Source organism: Phaethon aethereus (assembly GCF_964289735.1).
Source record: "Phaethon aethereus genome assembly, chromosome: 7".
Classification (NCBI taxonomy): Eukaryota; Metazoa; Chordata; class Aves; order Phaethontiformes; family Phaethontidae; genus Phaethon; species Phaethon aethereus.
The window spans coordinates 21,675,226-21,697,885 of NC_138583.1; the positions used below are offsets into that span (position 1 = coordinate 21,675,226).

Consider the following 22,660-nt stretch of genomic DNA (forward strand, 5'->3'; position numbering starts at 1 on the left):
CCTTTCCAAGCACATCCCCAAGCTCAAATCCTGTGAGAAGCAGAACAAAACCCCATGTAAAAGCACGTGCTCAGCGCGTTGCAGGAGGTCCTCAGCACAATATACAGGATCAGACCTGTCAGGAATCCTTCCACTAGCCTCCACATAATTTGGTCAAATCTCAGAGCAGTGGTTTCACCCTGTTCTCCGGGGACATCTGTGGACAAGTCTAAGGTGTCTGCAAAAGGCACCTGAAAAAAGCAAGTCCATGTCACTGTTTAAATCAGCACGTGCATTTCCTGTGGAAAAAAAGTGGGGTACCCTAGATTAAAATGCATGCTCTAGAGCATCAGATCTTAGCCTGCTTTGCTTTGGGGAGTTTTGGGTCAGAGATAAGGCTATATTTCCTGAGGCATCAATTTCTCCTTTGCACTGTGCCCACTCTGTAATAACTAAGACATTTTCATATCTAGATTAATTACAACAAGCGTTCAACGAATGGAATAGTCTGATTTTGGATGGCATAAAGGAATATCCTTCCAAGCTTTATTTTCTCTTTAAAAACAAAACATGCAAGGACAGATTTGCAGTGTTGTAATGCAGTCTTACTTTGTCTTCTAGTCTTCCTTTCCATGAAAATGATGCTAAAATACCCCCAGCTTTGTGCAGATCTAGACACAACTGCACTCTCCATTAAACACCAGCATTACCATTTGAAGCTATGAATGCTGCTCTGGATTCATGTGTCTTTTAAGCCTAACCCAGGGAATAGCAAGAGTAACAGACCAATGTTCACACAGAGACTAGCGCAAGGATTTTATTCACAGGTAAACTGATCTCAGCAGTTTCCCAGTAATCTACTCCATGGGAAGTTTCATTTTCGGGGAAAAGAAGGGAGAAGGAAAAAATTATTAATAGTTTTGTTCTGTTTTCTGCTTCTCTTACACCTGGCTTGCCTGGAATAGGTTTGGTCGAAGTCAAATGCCATCAGAAAACAGCAGGCCAAATTGATATATACCTGCATATTCCTTCACCTCTGCTGTGTGCGGTGGGGTAGATGATGCCTGGATGCCTCTCCTGCCCCGGACCTCACGTCTGGAAGTGCAGCCCTCCATCTCACGCGGGGTGGGAAGCTGAGATGTGTGGGAGCAAGCCAGGATCCTGGTGTTTCGGTGTCCCTGGGATGTGGAGGAGGGGCTAAAACCAGTTTTACGAACGTTTCCAAACACAGATAGTGCCGATAAATCGAGGAAATGAACCTACAGCGACGCAAGAAAAGCAAGGGTGCGTGAAAGACAGCCAAAGCGGCCACTCAGATTTGCCGGGTCCCTGGTGGTCCCCTGACGTCCTGCTGGGGCACGGCCACACTGCAGTTCACCCCGCCGCAGGCCCCGGCGGCGGGTCCCTGCCCTGAGCCGAGGGGCCGGCGCCGGTCCGGTCTCATACGCTCTTCTCCCCTTCCATGTGCTCCTTGGCCGGAGAGGGCTGCTTGTCCTGGCTGCCCTCGGGGCCGGGTTTGGTGGGAGGAGTGGGGCTGCTGCTGGTGGTGGGCAGGAGGTTGGCAGACTGGAGCACAGCCTCCGAGTGCTCCCGGGCCTTCATGCGCAGCGCGGCCACGCTGGCGGTGCGGTTGCTTTGGCAGCCATAGGTGGGCAGGAAGGAGAGGCCCATGGGGTCTGGAACGCAGCACGAGCAAAGCGGGCTCCCTGGGGAGGAAGGAGACAAGGCACCATCACTGATAGGGAAGGTCATGGGGACTGTCTGACTGTTCCCTCTGTGGTCAATCTGGAGAGAGCAGAGATGGGGTTGGAGTCTCGAACGGCAATAACCCCCTCCCCTATTGCCCTTTAGTGGGTACATAGATGTTCTCTGGATCAGGGCTAGAAAAGCCAGATCCTGTTCTGCTGAGGCCTACTGAAGGTTCTTACACTGTGACTCGTCCAAGGTGGCAGAGTGAGCGAGGGCAAGCAGAGCCAGAAGCAAGTGGTGAAGTTTAGGTCACGGCTGAGATTTCCCCACAAGCGAGGCTGAGCTCACTCACTCCCTGTTCTCATACCAAGCTGCTGCTCTGTGGCTGCCATCAGCCCCATGTTGGAGATGTCCCCTGACCTCCACCTGCACACTGAAGCCTCATCAATTTGGGCAGCTGCATTTGTTGGGTGAGTGTGGGAGTCTCATCACTTATCTACACCTGAAAGACTACTGTAGAGAGAAAGGTGAAAATATGCTGGTTATTATGCAGGAACTAACGACCTTCTATCTCACTGTAAGACGAGATAGGCTTTTCCTTGGCCAGGCCACTGCCAGCTGTTGGCATCATGTCTGCCTGCAAGAGTCTGTTCTACTTTCAGCCACCTGCTGCTTGAGGATGACACCTTGAAGAGCATGGCCTCTAGAAATGAGCCAAGGCCACCTAAAGCTGCTGCTGCTAACATGACTTAAGAGTACCATCAGGAAAGACGGGCCAGATCACCTCTATCCTGTCATCTGAGACACATGGGCTGTTCCAAGCAGTCAATAAAACACTGGAGAGAGGGTGAAATGGGTATTCCTCTTCCTTTAAGCCAAAAGGCTCCTCTGCAGCCCACTGACAGAGGCAGTACTCACTCCACCAGCTGCCTTCCTGAGCTGGACCACTGCAGGCTCTTCTTCTGCCTTATCTTTGATAATGCTCGGACTTGGGCCAGTTCGCAGACAAGCACAGCTGGAAGTGTAGGTGACCGCTGGGCAGGACACGCAGTCCATTCAAAGTAGCTAGCTTATATTCGTCTGTTGAATGAAGGAGAATGTGTCGGAGGAGTAGGGAGGGAAGGTAGGGTGGGACGGCTGAGCTACTACTTTAATTTGCTCTCTGGTGAGAAATGTTGGGTAACACCATTTTTCCAGGGGTCTGAGAGGCCACATGAATTCCACATACTCTTCTACACCCCTGGCAAAAGCCTGTCCTTTGCTGATACACTACCTCCCAAAAAGAAACAACCCATACATGCACATCCTGACACAACGCAATGTCTTCCTCTGATCTTTCTAAGCCAAGGACTCGCTTTAATTTCTGCAGTTAATATTTGAGTTAAATGACTCATGACTAAGTGATGGAACTAATAACCTGCAGAGAGCAGGTAGTCTTTCTTTTACACTTCTGCTCTCGGTAGCAACGGGTCAGCACCCATCTGCTAGGGATGAAGGCAGGCAGTTGTTTGTTTTTAGGATGTTGGCAAGACTTCTCTACGGCAATTGTCAGAGAGTAGAAGCTTGCAGGTAACATACAGGAAAAGGTACTCTCTTGTATTTTGTAAAACAGAATTTACAAGGGATATGTTATTAATGTAACTAGAAAGTCATCTTTTCGCTTGTAGTACTCTTCTGATAGAGCACATGAACAGCAGATCAACATTTCCACGGGTCCAGGCATTCAAATGAATGGCACAAGCAAGTTTCAGCACTTGACTAAAATCCTCAATTTTTTGCTTTAAGCACTAGGAAGCTCAATCTTGAATTCTGTGGCTGCTTGGAGCAGGTCAGAAGGAGAGTTTATAACAAAATCCACTCAGTTACACAACTTACAGTTTTTGCCATCATCAGCCATGCTCATAAAGTCATTTTTTTCCCTGTTGAATCGCAGCCACTTCAGGGGTGCTGAACAGCCACTGTTTTAACAAGAGGGGAGAGAGGAAGATTTGCACCTCAGAGTCCCTACAGTTTGCAGCAGGTCTTTAGCTGCAGAAGCCCCACAGAATTCTGGTTTTTTCGCTACTATTAAGCCCCACTCTCTTAAGGTTCAGCTCTGAAATGGGGGAGCACGGAGGCCTGCCTGTGCCTCAGTTGTCTTTGCACTGTTGCTTTCTAACACAAACTGCAGAGTCTTTCGAACGCAGCAGTTTCGAATGCCAGGCTGAGGGGAGGGCTGACCCCCCTGCGGTACCCAACGCGGGACCGAGCACAGACATTGTCTGCTCAGTGGGAGGTGGGGAGAAGTGGAAAAGAATCTTCCCCTTTTCAAAAGAGCAGGAATCGGCTCCATCTCCTAAGAATAATTTTCATTCCACTGTTAGAGAGGGATGAAATATTTATCAGTCTTCACTACCAATCTAAGCTCTTTGCTTAATAATTAGACCTGATATTACCTAGTGGCTCTGCAACCTGAGGGTGCAGTTACCTGTGGTGGAAACTAGGCTATCTCTAGCAATAATTCACCCATAAACCATTCCTTTCCATTTCACTGAGGTTAAAACACTTGCAAACAACAGCACACACACACAAAAATGTAAAGTAACAAGCTTCATTTGTTCCAGGGTCCATTTAGAATACAGGAGAGTAGGATTTAGCCCTGTTTCTTTTTAATGTAGCCTGTAAGAAAGGCTGAATCTACCTTACAACTGCCAGTGTTTGCGGGTAGTAAGTCCGGTGAAATCTATTGGACTTTGCTGGCACATAAGCCAAGACAAACAACAGGAGACTCAGGAGCCCAAGGTCTCCACCTGCCCATCAGACAGCCCATGATGGACAGGGATGTGACTTTTGCCAAGAAACAGGCATCCACATATAGCAGATATCAATGTTTTTTTACATTTTATTGCAGTAACCCTGAGTCCACAGTGGGGAAGGAAGGAATTGTTCCTACTTATTTCAGATCCTTATTTCAGCTCCCATCAAAATCAGTGAGGTTTAAGCCGTTAGCCCTAGATCTTGGTCTACTAACATCTATGACAGTCTGATATTACTTTAATGGGATTTGGACCAAATTGCTACAATACGGACAGGGTACCATTTTCTTTCTTTCAGGAACTTACTGCCTTCTGTACACAAAATTAAAATACACAATTAGATTTCCATTAACTTACAGCAAATTCTGCTGAATTGATCTGAACCTCCTTGTATTCCTATATGAGATCATACTTTAAACGCTCAGCCTGAACATAAATACTTAATGTAATAAATACAGCCTGAAATATTTGATCCACTTGGCAGTTTAATTGATCTACTACAGAGACTGACAGGAAAAATTAAATTTGTTCTGTCTTGTCTCTGCCAACATCACATTTCAATTGTAACGATATTTGATCTACAATTTCAGTTGCAGACCCTTTTGTGCAGTTCCAAGGTTCAGTTTCAGCTGAGTGGGGTGGGAGTGGGGCCCATACTGATACATAAGTATTTAAAATAAATGTGTTGTATTTCAACTCAACAGTTTAAAGAATTTAATAGATAGCCTTTCCAAAAGGCAAAACCCCCATTCCTTCCCTCTTTCAGTATTTGTGCATATCAGCATTTTATGTGGACAGCTTAACAGCAGCCTGACATAGAGGGAAGCAAGGAAAAATTCCCATTTAAAGTCCTCACTCATCAGTGCATGCTCTTTAGTTTGCAGAGAAAATATTATGCTTGATTTAAGTATTGTTTTCTTCTGATAGTAGTCACATTGGTTTGCTTGAGTTCTAAATCCTCGTAAACTCCGAAATCACTTTCACAAGGGTTGGAAGGTCAACTAGTAACCTTGAGTTCATAGTGGTGTTCACCAGTGAGAGCTGATTCAAAGGGAGCTCCCTCTTGCTCTTCATACATGACACCAGCACTCTGCCTATTAAAGCATGAGGCACAAGCAGGAAAAACAAGTGGCTTTATCCAAACCTTCTTGAGCTCTGGATTAGGAGGTTCAGAAGAACAAGAAAGGTCTGAAAAGGGGAGGCAGCAGATGCTTCCAGTATAATCTAGGGTAGCCTCAAGGCTGCTAAAGTTGTGCTAGATGGTTCCTCATTCTAGTGCCTAAGCTGGTTAAATGTGGAAGGCACCCTGTGCTGCCCAGAGGCTGGAAGAGCACTTTAGAGCTAACAGCAGAGTCCAAATGTTATAATTTCAGATCTCCTTGGGCTTGTGAACCCTATATGCCCAATGCAAACAACAAAAAGCTGGTGATTTGGCTCAGTTGCTCAAGCAGGAGCATTTTTGTGTAAATAACTTGATCCTGGAACTGGAGGATTTTATCCTCCTTTATTTGTGCCATTAGTACTGTTCCAAAAAAATAATTCAGAAGCCAGGACCTTGCCTGTTTGGACAGGAAATCTGGCAGCAAAGCCCACAATTGCTGGGAGAACAGAACTAGTCTAGTGCTTTGAATACTGTCAGGTCAGCAACCATTTACCACTCTTCCCTTCCACATCGAAAACATGATCTGACCCTAAATCCTGCTGATGTGTCCCTCCAAGAGGGGTCAATAGGAACCCCTGCCCAGCTAAGGTCCACTAACCTAACCAAGATTTCTCCTGGAGGAAACAAGACAGCACCCATTTCCTTCCCATGGCTCTTAGGACTCCTAGTATCTGCATATTCCCTGATATTTGTGATAAAGACAAAAAAACTACCTGCAAGGTAGGGCAGCGCTAGAGTTCGGGACCTGTGACACAGGATTCAAAGTAATTTGCTCAAAGTCTATGCATCTGCAGCAAACTAAAGAAATGTTTTAAATTCTCTAAAGTCACAGTGGCAGGTAAACTAGAGAAAATGCCAAACAGAATCCACTTGATGTATTTGCTATAAACATGAGAAAAGTCAATAAGTCCATAATCAAGAATGACAGAGAAAATAAAGGACCCCAAGAGTTTTGATTCCCGTTCCCCAGTCTTATGGTAAGCAGCGGTGCTTCAATTCAGTGAATACCAGTTCAAGGGTAAGTTAGGTCCTTGAACACTTCTTTCTCAGCCTTGCCAATGGGAATTGCCCAATGGAATCGGGCAAGTTCTCTTCATCTTTCCATAACAGAAAGTGAAATGTAATGGATGGGCAGTTCTAGTTGTTGTGTGTTTTTTTTTTCCTGGATACTGCAATTAAGCCTCTCTAATATGAACAACAGCAACCACAGCAGCAACAAACCATAAAAGAGCCTAATCAACGGTGCCCTGGAATATCCACTTCGATGTGCATAATGCAATCCTGCTTCTCTATCACTGGTGTGGAGGTGCTGTGAAAACCAGCTGAGCTATAACTTGCACAGAGCAGAGCCGTGGGTGAATTATGAAAGTAATTCCCTGGCAAGTGTAATTATTTCCCTCCTCATACACTGCACTCATCACGGGGTCTGGGGAAATTTCAGTGGAATATAACAGACACACTCTTGGCCTCAGCCACCAGAATGGTAGAACACTTCCGCTAAAAAGTGAAGATTCTTGTTTACACCCATTAATAACATCTTCTACATTAATGAATTGCATTCATGCTGTCATCCATTAAGAAGGTACTTTGAGGTCTCTCTCTGCACAGAACACTTGCTTCTCCTGATGACTCTATTGTTATACAGCCCATAAATAAAACAAGTGTTTTCCCTTCATATTTGAGGTCTGCAATTAAATCTACTAAATGGACTGCAGATGCATGGTTTACAGTAAGTGATTCATCTTGGAAGATCATGGAAATGTCGAAGTCACCACAATGAAGTAGCATAGTTGTCAAATCAGGACAATTTCAGAGAGTAATAAACACCAGAAATTTCATCTATGCAAGCCAACCTTCTTCCTGACTATGGCCAGTAGTGAAGAACTAAAACCCTGAAGTAGGAAACCCTGCATACCACAGAAATTATGATCTTGTGCTAATTCTTCAAATGAGAAATTGTATTTCCTGAAAGAATAGTACGTAGTGAGGTGATACGGTAGTTAACAGATGCTTGCTACTAAGTACAGCCTCTGAGGTGCTAAACTTCACAGAGGGAGAGGACTCACCTAAGAAAAGGAAAGGTCTGTTGTATTACTGAATAGACAATATTTGACAGAAACAGACAAAAACTGTCCAGTGGTAATATACTCTTCTCTGGAACAGTCCATGATCTGGATTACAGTTCTGATTGCTATCGTATAGCTGGCCTGCTTTCTTCAAAGAACATCCTGTGGTGATAACACCATGCCTTTGACGAAAAAACAAAGCTCAGTTTCAGAGACAGCAGGGTGCATGGGGCATAGTGTTTAGGGAAAATAGCTTTCTTCTCATTGGTCAGACCAGATCTAGTCTCATGCTCCAACAATATCCCCCATTTACCTAGAAGTGGCGCGTGTGGGGTTCAGATGAGTGCTGCCTGTTCAATAGTTGCAGAGACACACAAAGTGTGAGGCAGCGCACAGTGCACTGCACAGTCTTTCCAAGAGCAATGTTGCAGGCTCAGTCCCTGCCCCATTCTAGGCTGTCCTGAGATTTCTTGTCTCAACTAGACTGACTTCACCATCAACTATTATATCCTTATACTACAGATTAGATCCAGGAGTCATGTGCCCTAGACACTTTATGCAGCCTTGGAAACCTAGGTCTGGAGCCAAGCAATCAAAGTCAGAGAAGGAGAAAGAGAGGTATTAGTTTCTCTACAGAAGACAAGGAACTCTCAGGTGGCAAAACAAAAATGGTCCCTGAGAGCATAAAATAATTATTAATTAGTTACATCACCATCATCACTTGTTATTCACTGCATTGATTTTAATTGTCTCCTTCTAAAGCATCAGTCAAATATTACTCACTGACACCAATGAAATGTTGGCTCACAGGCCCAACAAAGCACATCTTGTCTCCTCAAAAGAATAAGAAAACAGCCTGGACTTGCCAGTAGTATCTGAAGGCAGCTTTTACGGCCTTACTGAAGAATATGATTCTTTTTACTGGCCAGGATTTTTCTCCAATGGTGGGAATACATATCTATTTATGGGATCCACATAGAGGAGCTGCATTTAATTTGACATTTGCATAGAAGAAAGTGGGGTCATGCATCCATCAGTAGAGAAATGATGCTTTCATTATGGAGAAACTATTTTACTTTCAAAAGCACAAAGAATTCCTGGTAGTTTCAAAGCATGGTCGGCACAAGAGAGATACCAGGAAGAGCTCTTGATCATTTCACTCTTCAGTAAAACTTGCAAAATCTTGGAAAACCTTACTACTTGCTGAATTTCTCCTTATCCAAGCAATCCAAAACCCAAACAGCTCAGAATTTTATGTCCTGTGCAGATTGATGGGATTTCGTGTGGCAAACAGACGTATGCCCTCAGAATCACTGTGGCAGAGTCCACTGGCATTTCTGCTGCAAAAGGTGACTAGATTCTCAAGGGAGAGGTTTAGGTCACTTCACTAAGACACATAAGGACAGAGACTAATGCCCTCCTAAATGTAAGGTTAGTTCTCCTTTGACAGACCTGAAGTATACAAATCAGCTCCTAGCTCAAAGGGGGAAATGAGAAGGGAGAATCAAATAAACTGAGCTGAGCAAGACAAAGATGACCATGTAAAGGCTTTGTGAACACTGTGGCTCTCCCTGTCCTTTGCTTCCCACAACAATTGTCTCTTCCTCCAGACTGACATGTGAGTTTGGCTGTGCTCTCAAATACATTGGTTTAGATGAACCATCATTCACCTGGTGTTTCCATATCAAAGAAAGAAAAAATTCATACCAGGCCTGTGATACTTTTGGTCCACTCAGAACCTCTAGAGACTGTCCCGTTCATCATTGCCAATTAACGAGACTGAAGCCCAAGGTCTGCTGTGCACAGCCCCTACCCCAGCCCAAGTGAACTGCTCTTGGAGAAACAGGGAAAGAGGAACCTGTGGAAATGAGCCAAGGAAAGAGGAGGCAATACTCCATATATGAATACAACAAGAAAGATGCTACAACTATTTTCTGCTGGTATAAATCAAATTTGCCACCTCATAGAACAACAAATTCTTCCCCCTTAACCTCAAAGCCGGAATTTGACACTGCTGAGACCTGCTGCAGAAGAAAAAGGTCTCCCCTCAAAGCAGCAGCTCAGTCTACCGATCCTTTGCAAGTATAACAATACGCTGACAGGCATAGGCAGCTCCACAAAGCTCCTGGTAGGTGCATCTGCAGATAGGCAAATCTGTAACTGGATTTCTTAAAATCAAAATATCCTACATCATCCCAGTCCCCTTGCATGTATCTGGAGATTTCTAGTGCCAGGCAGGAAATACAAACCGGGCATCTCAACAATGAACTGCGTATGTAGCTGACAACGTTCATCAAGAGAGTATGCATGCGTGTGATAACTGACCATCCCTATACAAATTATAAAAGATCTATATTTACATTTAGGACCAATTTTTCAGGGACACTGCCTCTTAGCCTGGGCAACTGACTATCTAATAAGTATCTCTACAAGAGATTCAGGAATAGGATTTTTCCTGCCCCTAGGTTGTAAAATTGCTATCAAGCAAAAAGGAGCAAATTATTAATTTCTCAATTTAGTGGCTGAGCTGTAAAATCATGGAAGTGAGTACCTGGAAGTCTTCCAAATAAATAAAACTAAAAAAAACCCCTCATGACAATTTTGTCCATTCATTTTTATTTCATTTTGCTTGGCTTTTGTTTATTGGGGTTATATTTCTTAAAATTTAGCTACACTTAAACATGAAACAAGTGAGAAAAATATATTGAGGCATTTAATTTTGAAAATGCTTAAATGTAAGTTTTAATAAAAAACAAATCCCTGACTTCCATCTGAAATTATTCACTGAACACAACCCCAATTCCACACCTTTCAACCTGCCCGGGACTATATTTATCAATGAACAATGTTTTTGCCTGAAGAATTTCACCTATACCTACTCCAGAGAGGCTGTTCCTGCCCAACATAAGAAGCCGAAAGTCTCTGCCCCAACACGTAGCAGTCACAGGGCAGAGATCAAGGGGACTTACGCAGCCCAACAGCCGCTGCCCGTTTGCAGGGTTTAGGTTGACAGTCATCCAAGTTTTAGGATTCGGGTCACACCTGTGTGGCTTTTCTTGATTCAAGATCACAGGTCCCACACCTATCAAAATAGCAGTAGCTGTATGGTGTGTCTGGCTTCAGCTTTTTTGGAAAGACAGGAGGGAAGGGGGAATAGGAGGCAGGATGCTGGACAATGCAAAACTCAGCAGTTCCAAGCATTTGCTTCAGGAATGTACCTTGGCAATGCTGATTTAACGGGAAATACTCATGAAGAGCATGAAGTACGCCAGAGAACATAGTGAGAGGTATTAGCCGACACCTGTGCTCATAGGGGAGGGTCTTAAACTGAGAAACTTACCTCACAAATTATTGCACCACATTGGGGCACAGAGTAAATGTATGTGCCACTTTGCACTTGGCAGTGCTATGAGGTTTTACATCCTACAAATCTATAAATTGAATTCATCCTGCTTACACCCTTAGTCTTATAAATTGTTAGACTAGGAACAGCTAATGGATCAGCTGGTGATTTATTTTTAAAAGGTGCATACTGCTGCTTTTTGGGAACCGAAAAAACTGATACGGACACTGGATGTACACTTCGTGAAGCCTGGGTCCCAGGTAATGGGGAATTACTACTTTGCATCCTCCCCTGTCCCCATGCACACGCTTTATTCAAGTTCTCAAAGGGGACCTACTGTTCAAGAAGAGAAAGGTCCGGCATTGTGCAGAGATGTACTGCAAAGGAAACCACATGCAAAGAGCGGATGAGGCATCAGTAACGGTGCCAGGTAATGTATAATGCAAAAGGATGTGTATAACTAATTTATTAGTATAAATTTGACTCTTAAAAAAAAGCATATGCAAAGAAAACTCTAAAGGAGCAAACCCTACCTGCCTTGCTCCTCGAGATAAACCCTGACCTCACTAAAACTAACTGCCTGAGTAAAATGAAGGAGCTTCACCACAAATGATGCTACATGTTACAACATGAGACTCACTCCTGTACCTGCAGCATCGGTCAGTGCAGTTACTGCCAATCATAACAGAAAAAAGGATCCATCATTTCCCAAATGCTTCCCCACGGCCTCAAGTGGGACCATGCTGCTTAGCTTGAAAGAGCTGCTTTTCGAGCTTATCCCTGAAGTTAAAAAAAGTCTCTTACCTTTTAGAGAGGCGACATGGGATAAAGCTTGTGCGTAGGTGGCTGTGTTAAGAAGAGTCCCCGGCAGACAGGAAGGGAAGAAAGGTCCTGCAGGACCCACTGCTCGACTCAGGCTGGTGGAGAAGAGAAAATAACTTCCTTACAAAACCAGAACTAGCTGATTCCAAAGACAGCATTTGTGCACGCACACAAACACGATGGTGTCTCAGTGTCCAACTAGATGGGACCAAGCCTGGATGACATTAGCCTCCCACAGCCACCAGCTTCTCAGCATCTCCACAAGGAGCAGTGAGTTACAAGGAACAGCTCATGTTCTAATGATTTGGTCTGTACCTGAAGATGATACTGTGTAGGTCAAACCTTAGCAGCAGGCAAGTCTGTATGTATGATGCATGCCTGCCCCAAAGAGAGGCAGCTGATAACATGTGTTACTCTTACCTCTGCTGGATCTCCAGACTCTCTTTTTTATTCCTGGTTTGATCTGCTGGAGAAGGGGAATTTAAATTCCTCGCAGGAGGTGCCACCTCAGCCATTGTTTCCTTAGAGCCCTCTTGGTCGGAAGCACCCCTCTCTGTTTTCCTCCATTTAGCTCTTCGATTTTGAAACCACACCTGGAGCAGGAGAACAACCCAGGCTGAATACCGTGTTTAGCCAAATGTGAAGCAAGGAAATTGTAAATTGTTACCCTAGTGGAATTAGTCATTTAAAAGCTTGGCTAAAACTTCCTCTTATTTTGTGTCCCCATTGTTGTTCTACTTAAGCCTTAGGTTCACATTTGTATCTGGAATATTTCTGTGTCTGGAAAGCAAGTCAGGAATATCTAAAGGCATTCAAAATGCATGTTAAAAACAAAAAAAAAAAAAAAAAAAGGAGTTTTGATGTTACTGTACCAGTTAGCAAAATATTTAAACCTGTGCTTGCCTTTATGCACACATTTAATTCTCACCGATTTCTATGTTTTAACACAACTAAAAGCCTTTTGTATAGGGATGGGCTTAAATACATATCTAAGCACTCTGACAAAACTGTATACATATCTTTAAATGAGCTGTTGCTAGAATCAGAGATGTCAGAAATTAAAAGGTATGTATTAGTCCATCTTATCCAGCCTGTTTCCTGGAGAGGACTGATACTTGCTGTTATTCCTCTGATGTATTTGTCCAGTCTGCCTTTAAAGGACTCAAAAGGTGGTAGATGATAGTAATTTTGGAAGATCATTCTGCAGTTTAATACATACCAGTCTCCAAAACTTACTGTTTCCCTGTAATGCAATACAAATATTAATGTTCTCAATTTTATCCCCTGACTTTTAGTCCAAACACCTTTTTTTTTCCATTTCCCTTGGAGCTGATGCTCTGAAAACACCTTATTTGAGGTGGAAAATGCCAAGCCTCTCTTGAGGTCAGGAAATGCACATTTTAATACATGACTTGAAGTTGAGGCAAGATTGTTATTATTGTTATTATTATTCTCCTCCTACAACTCCATTTTAGTTAGCTTTTAATTGCACGTATCAGCAAACATTGAATAATGATTTTATCTATATTCTAAATTTAGAGCAGTTAAATGCAAAGCAAAATGCAGACACTTTCTTGCGTCTTAATTGAATGAAGGTCACAGCTATAACAACATTTAATTGAGCTATTTTTCATTATCATATTTTAATGACTTTGCACTGACAGTTCGCCTGCTTCTGAGGAAAGAGCATGATGAAGTCGTTTATTTCCCTATTTAGTTATTGTTTGACAACATCATCTTCGATTAAGACTCTGCTTTATAGCACATTAATCATATTTGAATGAGCAAGGGGTATAAATGTAAACATATCTCCCATCCTCTGTGTTTCCCCATGTCCCTGCATGAAAGCAGGCTAAACAAATGCTTGCATCTATTGTCTGTTTGCATAATAACCAACAACAAGGCTAAACACCAGTCCTCAGCAATCTAATTGTCACCACCCCTATCTCACCCTTGCACCTTTCAGGAAGAAGTTATGATCTTCCACTTCTGAATGCTCAATAATTGTCCCATTTATCTCAATTTGCAGTTCGGTCTTTAGGCACCAATAGCCAAAATGGCATTTTTTATTATTTTTTTAAGCCAGTGCCTACAATGCAGTGGCAAAAGGAGATTTTCATTTCCAAATAATAATCAGTTTAATTCGCCCACATATGACCAATGATTCATGTTCAGATTTAATAATCAGGATCGCATAATCTGATTATAGGAGAAATAATTTGTTTACAATCCCCAATTTACTGCGGTGAATTCCATTATCTCTCTTCAGCCATTGGGTTTTAAGAGATACTAACATGACCCTAGGGAACAAAAGGCAAGCTGTTATATTTCCTACAATTAGATCTTTGCATAGTCTTAACCCCAAGCACCTAAATAATAATAGTAAAAAAAAAAACAGCGTGCAGAAAAGCCCAATAAATAAAATTAATACATAATCGTGTTCAAAAAATGGTTTGCAACCCTGTGGTGGATGCCTGCAGAGTTACAGGGATCCATCTTTGACAACTGCAGGACTGCTGTTCTTAGCAGCGCTTGTGGACACACAAAGTTAATCCCTGGATATGAAAAAAACAAACACCTCAATCAAAAAAAGGGGAAAAAAGTGGGAAGAAGGAAGGAAAGAAGAAAGGAAGGGGTGGAAAAGAGTGGAGGTGGAAAGAGAGTAATTGTGGCCAATGGTATTTATTGAATCATGTTAAAGGTGTGGGGATTGCTCTGCAGGCTCTTTAGCTGTCTAAATTAAGTGTTTAGGAAGAAGGCGAAAGGGAGAGAAGTTGAAGAGGTGCAGAAGATTTCTTCCTGGCAGCTGGGCTCCCTGCAGTTGACTAACCCCACTGCTCGACAGTGGTCATAGTTGCTTTGGAGAATCACGTCTCAGCTCTTTTCTCCACACACACCCCCACCAAAAGCAAGGAAATGGATGTGCATTGATGTAATTTAGTACCTTGGAGACGCGGACAAATTAGTGTAGAACATTATCACTAGTTAATTATGAATGACCGATTAATCAACCTAATCTAATATTCCACATTATGTTGATGTTATTAAAGTGCATCATGAAAATGACAGATCGTCTTCATTTGCGTTCTTTGGCCAAATGTGCACTCTGCAGTCATGATGTCAAAAAAAAAAAAAAAAAAGTTTGCCAGTTTGAATACCCGAGACTTAAATAAATCCACAGAATGTTTACCTGCACCCTGGCTTCCGTGAGGTTGATTTTCATAGCCAGCTCTTCCCTGGTGAACACATCGGGGTAGTGGGTTTGAGCGAAAACGGCTTCCAGAGCCTCGAGCTGAGGAGGGGAGGGGAGCAAACATCTGTCAGGGCAGGAGCTGCCGCCCCGGGGCGGGTGGTCCGGCTGCCCCAGGCCGGGCTCTGCCGGGGGTGGGGGAGAGCGGGGCCGGGCCCTGCAGGGCGCAGGCAGAGTGCAGGCAGGGAGCCGGCAGGCAGGGCGCAGGCAGGCCGGAGACAGGGAGCAGGCTCCTACCTGCTGCAGGGTGAAGGTGGTGCGGTTGCGGCGCTGCTTCCTTCGCAGGAACCCGTCGTCGAAATCGCCGGCGGAGTGACCCCCGAAGGGCGCCGCGCCTGCGGGCGGAGAGCCGCGTTAGGGGCCGCGGGGCCCGGGGCCGTTCGGGAGCGGGACGGAGCGGGCAGGGAGTGCTGCCCCACCTCCGCGGGGCGCAGACCTCCGAACGCCTCGACCGGCCTCGGAAGCACCGCGGAGCCGCCCGGGCAGCCGCTGCCCCACCGAGCTGGGGGGGGTCCTGCCGACCTGAGCTCAGCCCGCCGCGGGTGAGGGGCAGCCCGCCCCGGGAAAGGGTCTTTTTCGGGTCGTTCGTGTTTTAAAGGACGAAGAGACCAGCTCTGACCTGAGGCGTGGTGACGGCAGCTCGAGCTCGTCCATAGAAGCCCTGCCTGTCTGCCGGGAGGGCAGGGGGAAGCCCCCGTGCCTGGGAGGAGCGGGACTGGGGCCGTTGGCAGTTTTCTCCCCGCACTCCCACACACCATCCAAGCAGCGGCCCAGCCGCCCCGCCATGTGCTCACCCTTGTCCCCGGAGGCGAACGGCCAAGCATGGGTACGGGACTTCGTACAGCGCCGAGCACCGGGGGCGGCGGGAGCGCTCGTGGGGCTCGGCCATGGCTGAACCTGCGCGGCTGGAGGAGGGAGCCCCTGCCCTTCCCCGACGGGGGTGTTTCGAGGGGCCCAGGAGGGAGACTGGGGCACTGGGAGGTCGTCTCTGGTCGGAAACCGGGAGGGGGCAGACGGCCTGCCGAGATGCAAACCACATTCCTTGGGGCAGACCCCGGCCTTTGCGGCTCCCCCAGTTGTACATCACCAGTGCCCTGGCTAAAACGCTTCGCTCCCTTTCTGTTCGCTGACAAAACTGAGTAAAAAAAACCCCAATCCAAACTAAACCAAACAAAATCCCAAAACATCAACAAAACAACAACCAAAAAAACACAGAACAGAAAAGTACCCAAACCCACAAAAGCATCGCTGGGTATCTCCGGAACACTACTCGCAGACCTGCCCTGTGGAACTCCCCGGTCCACCGGTCCCGCGGCCGGGCCGACTCCGCCCCGGGGCACAGGGGCTGGAGGTCGCCGCTCATCTTGCAGCATCATTTGGAAGATCAACCCAGCCCCCTCCTCGCACGGACGGGCGGCTCGCTGCAGCCCTGGGAGATGCTCATCAGAGAATAAAATAGTGTCCCGGTGACCCCCAGAGCCCGATCACTTCCCTCCGGCACCACCGTGCCTCCCTGGGTGCCCAAACCCACAGAAAACGCAGGCCGAAAAGAGCTTTTCTGTTGCGGCTTCTTCGGTTTGGTGATGGGTGGATGTACGATTTTTTGGACGGGGTGTGGGGTTTTTGGCTGCCCACGCTGGGAGAGCGAGGGCCCGGGCACTGCGCCCTCCGCCCGCAGCCCACGGCGCCGGGGGAGACTGCAGCCTGCGGGGACCGCTCCCCTGCTCGGGCCGCCAAAAGCCAGGCACCAACTCCAAACTGCCACCGGAGAGACAAACAAGCAAGCAAGGAAACAAGAGCACGTTTTCAAAGCTGTCTGCCAAAAACTAACGAACAAAGCCGCCCCTGCGCTCGGCGACGCAAGCTGGGGCGGCGGGGCAGGCTGGCGGGGCGCGGGGGGACCCCGGCGCGGCGCTGCCCTGCCCAGCGAGGCTCCCCCGGCCGGGCCGGGGACAGCTTTGGGGAGACAATTTTCCATCCGGCGACGCACAGACCGGCTTGGATCCGCTGGCGCCGGGGCAGCCGTGCTTAAAAAGAGGGGACGACCCTTCCTCGGAGGAAGGTGAAACCGCTGGACCACCGCTTGCCGGCAGCGCTGCGGCGGGGAAAGCCCTCTGCTCGCCGGGCGATGCCGGTGCAAGGCGCGGAGTGGGCGGGCAGGGGGTTTCTGCGGGGACGGGCAGCTGAAGTTGGGCGGCCGAGGCTCCGGGGCTGCCCCCTGCGCCGCGGAGTGAGCGGGTGCGGAGGGCCCTGGGCATACGCGGGGGTGACACGGCGAAATCCCCAAAGCTGCCGTGTTTTTAAAAAGGGAAACAAATAAACAACAACAACAACAACAACAAAAAACAAACCCGAAACCCTCTGATTAATAACACAAAGAAAAAATCCGCCCAAATATTTCTTTTCTTTCTTTTTTTTTTTTTGAGTCGTGCCCCGTCTTTCCCCATCCTCCCGCAGAATGTTTGTTAAAATAGCATTAAAGATTTATGCGGTCCCTTTGGCTGGAGGGAGGAGGCGTGACCACGTCCTGAAAGTGTCCCGATTACAGCCATGACACCAACATCTGTGCTGGGAGGGGAGAAAAGCATTTCTTTCGTAGCCTGAGGCTCAACCGCGGGATCGCTATCCACAGAGGGGAGGCAGGTGGCAAAATGACGGGGGTGGGGGTATAAAAACAAGGCCTTTCCAACAGGAATCAAATTAAAAAAAAAAAAAAATCATGCAGTCCTTCTTTCCATCCTGTGACAAGAGGGAGAAGCTGGGCGCGGGGAGGGGGGGACAGGATTGTGTTTTCTCAAGGCAAAAGATGATGCGCTTTTATATTTATCTGTCTCTACAGATCTGCATCTTATCTCAGCACATACCTGCACCCCGACAGTCAAAAGTGCCGGCTCTTGGAGCAAGTCAGACCGCAGTTTCTCCCTCCATCCCCCCCACAACCCTCGAACTTCGGCTCTTGTACTTTCGCGTCTCTGTGCGACAACACTCACCCTCCAGCTGCGGGGGGCAGTGGAAGTAGAACATGGCCCTGCGGCTGGGCGAGCTCCCGCTGCCCGCCGCTGCGAGCCCGACGGCGGCCGGGGCCGGGGCCAGCCCGCGGGGCGCGGGGCTTCCGCGCACCCTCCGCACCGACACAGCTGCACCAGCTCGCCAACCGGGCACCGCTACGCACCGCCGAGGTATCTGCCGCCGACCTGAAGACAGAGAGAGAGGGAAAGAACAGAATAGGTGAATAACCAGAAGAAAGCACCTAGAGAAACTCATTGATAATCCTAGATCCCACCCCAGAGGAAGCAGGGAAAGCAGTGTCTAACCCTGTGCAACGAACTGAAAAAGCCAAAGGCAGAAAACTCCGCGGTAGGTGCACAGGATCAGAACGAGTAAAACTTTGTTGCTTCTCTTTTTCTTTTTCTTTTTTTTTTTTTCCTTTCCCTCAAAATAGCAAATTATATCTTGTTGTTCTTTACATCCAGCTATCTATCCATCCATCCATCCATCCATCCATCTATCTATACATTCAGTCAGTCATCTATCTACCTACCTACCTAGTAATCTCAGATATTCCATTCCAGAACAAATAATTACATAAAGAATAAAATGCTTATAGCTAAGAATGAACCGTTTTTTTAAAAAATCTAAATTATTCTACCTAAACGAATCAGCAATAAAACCTAAAAGCTGTCTTCGTCCAGCACACTGGGAGCTGTGTTCGAGTTGGAAACCAATGTCCTCGGCAAGAAAAGAAAAGAAAAGAAAAGAAAAAAAAACCCCAAACTATTCAAATGTATATACAGTCATATAAAAAATCCAGAAGGCAAACAAAAACAGCAATCCATACCTAAACCGAACAGAAGTAAAAATCACCAGTAAGGTTTGGGGGTATTTTGCACTGGAATAAGGTGCTGTGAGTTGTTGGCTGCAGAGACAGAAGGGCTCTGTGGAGTTCTGGAAGTGGCCAGATGTCTTTATATCTGTCTACAGCATGCTCTGCCTCTCAGCACTTGCCTTTATAATCTCACGCATAATTGGCCTTAATCTGATTATTTCCAGCGCTGTCTACAGTGAGTAACTTGGATAGGTCTATTGGGCCCTACAAATGGCCCACGTGGTGTGCAGAGCAGGGGCGAAAAAAAAAAAGATGAAAAGAAAAAACCCGTCATTTCTCAGCAAACACCAGGAATGTGAACAGCAGCAACAAAATCCCATTATTTTCTGAGCGTTGGCGCTCCGGGGCTCGGCGGTCCCCGGTGCCCGCCCCGTCCTCCCCGGGGTGCCCCGGGCTGCGGGGCCGGGGGGGCCGTGCCCCGCCGTGCCGTGCTCCGCCGTGCCGTGCCGGGCGAGCCCTGCCCCGCCGCCTGGACCCCGGCGCCGGGTAATTGCCGCCGGATGGGTTTTTGGGGGGCCGCTCCGCACACGCCTTTGCCTTTCCAAGCGCTCGTACCACGGCAAAGTTTGATTTTGTTCACAGCGAGGGGTCTCTGGATTTATGCTCGCTTCCCGTCTGCAAATGATATGCGGCGGGACCCTTTGCAATTACTTTTAAAATGCATCCGAGACAGAGGCTCAGCGGAGAGAGATGGCCCTTGCCTCAGCCCGGGTGAAAATTAGACTTTAAAGTACCCAGATGAAATTTTCAAGTCAGGGACGCGGGATTGGATCAAATCACATAAACTGCAAAAAAAGCAAGTATAATGGCGCATAATTGGTTCTGTAATAGCATTACACAAGGATAATAGCCTGTTATGGCCCCCTGCACATTAAGTGCTTCCCTGGCGTAAAGCCTTTATGATATTAAAGGGGGAATATAATGATATTTTGGTTATTAAATGCGTGTAATTAATTTATGCACCACTGAAAATAAAGTTGGTATTATGACCCACTCAAGATGCATCAGAAGATGTAAGTCAGACAACTGTTGATAAGTTCTGGTGTCTATGTTTCGTCTAGACTGCTGATTTTATTTTGGAACAATTGCTTCTCCGGCAGACTACACAAATTTAATATTTTATAAACATTGTAATGTTCTGTGCAGGAAGGGCGAGCAAATCTACACAGGCTCTGTTAGATCTGATGGGAGTTTAAAGACATAGTGCGTTCATACCAGAGCAAAGGAGATGGATACAGACGATACAGGTGCAGAAATAGAGATTTTGAAGAGATGATGTCTTTGGAAAGTTATTCTGGATATATGATCTCATTAAATAAACACTAATAAGCCTTAGAAATATCACCTGCTCTATCTGCTTTTCACACTAGGCATAGATGTGGAAATTCCCCGAATGTATATTCAAGCTGAAGTTATGTTTCAGTCCTGTAAAGCATTATTTCAGCAAAGTGAGGCAAAAATTAATTGTATATGAGATTCAAATTGATTTGATCCGATCTTATCCACTCATATATAATTTTAGCATACCAGTGACAGATTTAGAAAGCTTCATTCAAACATGTTTATATACATACACACGTGTATACACACACACACATATATATATTTACATGTATACACACACACAAACGTTTTTAGGGATATCTCTGTTTGACAACAGATATTGACTTACCATCCAGGCAAGCCTCTGGACAGCAAAGTATAGTATGATCTGAGATGGCTTTTATAGCACCATGCAAGACGCAAGACCAATGTTCTGAATCTGACTGCACTCCTTAAAATAGCAGCACAAGCTTTAGGTCAATTAACCTTAAAAAGAAGAACATAACCCAGAGGTACTGTCTGGATCTCCCCTGCTAGCCTCTCCATCCCGAGCTTTAAAATCCATGCAGGACCAGTACTGCAGGATCCCTTTGCACAGAGACAGATGTGCCTTTTCCTTTTTCTCTGACATCGGGAAGCAAGTGAGAGTGAGAGAGAGTGTTTTATCTTAAGAACCCCTAATAAAATAATAATAACTTCATTATGGCGCTCTCAGGCCTTTCTCTAGTCAGGGGGCTGCATTGCTGTTTTGGCTCCAAGACTCACTTTCCCCAGCAGTTTGAAGCCTGCAAGTTCAGCGTATTGCAGGAGGCAGAGAGGGTGAGATGGAGCACGGGGAAGTGCTCCAAGTCGCTGCTTTTTAAATAGAAGCAGAAAGACCCCGAGCTGGGCGAGGCTCAACTTTCTCCCAAGAAGCAGCAGCTGCAAAACAAGGGGATAACTAAGCAGTATACAACCCCCGACCCCTTGCCAGTTCGGTGCTTGTTTAATTGTAATGCACGAAACGTGGGGCTGACATAATTAAAAAGTTAGCCCTTCGCAGCCCTGGACTGAACGGCGCGTTCCCGGGCGGCCGCAGCCCAGGGGCGGCGGCAGCGGTGCGGTTCAGCACCACGGAGAGCGCCCGCCGCTCCGCGCCCCCGGCCCCGCGAGAGTAGTTTTCTATCACCTATTATTATTGCTATTATTGTTGTTATTATTATTATTATGGTTATCACTACTACTACCACTGCATCAGTATGAGTTACTAGGTCTGAAAGGAAAAGACCGATGAAATAAAATTCTCGGTAGATGTTTTGTTGATTGTGTCTATCTTAAAGCAAAACTGTTCCCGTGCTGCACACTCAAACACACCTCTTCTCATTTTCCTCCCATGACAATAAAACCTAGAACTGAACTGACAAGCAAAATCATGGAATGGATGTTTTCCTTGAGAGTGCTCAGCTTTGAGGGGATTGTTTGTAAAATCAAGAAAGCCCAGATGACTCAGGTTTGATGAAATGGCTCTCGTGTCTTTCCATGTCCAAACACTTCCTTTCCCATGACTCTCAATACCTGACCACAAAAAAAGGCTAGCAGCTAAAAGGTTATTTTACCCTAATTCATGTGCAGTAAAATGTATTTTCCAATTAACCAAATTTGCCGATTTGTCCCGCTTGGACACTCTTATAATTTATAATGTAAAAGTGTTCTTTCTTTATCTAAAGACCAAGGTGACTGCTTTTAATTTTCTGTAACCTCTTTACACTTGATGTTCACCAGACTCATAATGTTAATTGGCTTCATATACGGATCATCAGTTTAATGAAGGAATAAATCCTATGTTGCTTTATGTCCCTCTGTTTTAACAATGATTGCTTTAATGAAGAATGTGACGTGTTTGAAATCAAAGCTGCAAGAGACATTAGAGAGTTTTTTTATGATGACCGAAATGCTTATTTAAAGCGAAAACCATGAGGTTTTCATAATTCAAATGTTTTTATTTAAATAATTTTCCATGCAAAATACTGACATATTCTTCAGTAAAGAACTTTTTCTTTATAATTGTGACCAGAGACTGAGAATAACACAGTTTTGTAATATAAACTTCCCAATTAAGTTATGAAAATATCTCTGACCTGCTTTTATACCACTGCAGTTTTCATTCAGAGTTTAAGTAAAACTCCTAGTGAGTTCAAAAGGAGTTATGCCTGCCTAAATAAGGGGTATTTTGTGGTAACTAATACACCTCTTTGTCAACCTACTGTATTTTCACTGTTGACATGTAGATGCAGAAAAGTAAAGGGGAGAAAGAATTGTCACTTCACACACAAAAGTTCTGGATTGCTGTAATCTATTTCTCCCCA

The 22,660-nt window shown here is 45.8% G+C and overlaps 1 protein-coding gene across 1 annotated transcript; it reads right to left on the minus strand.

Annotated features, from left to right (window-relative positions):
* Positions 1-1,256: 1,256 nt before the first annotated feature.
* DRGX (dorsal root ganglia homeobox) lies at positions 1,257-19,733 on the minus strand. Its single transcript, XM_082002407.1, has 6 exons — positions 18,097-19,733; positions 15,344-15,441; positions 15,047-15,148; positions 12,277-12,449; positions 11,839-11,951; positions 1,257-1,685 (listed from the first exon to the last, which is right to left on the minus strand). The coding sequence occupies exons 1-6, from the start codon at positions 18,368-18,370 to the stop codon at positions 1,420-1,422; spliced, it is 1,026 nt and encodes a 341-aa protein (XP_081858533.1). The 5' UTR covers positions 18,371-19,733; the 3' UTR covers positions 1,257-1,419.
* Positions 19,734-22,660: the final 2,927 nt, after the last annotated feature.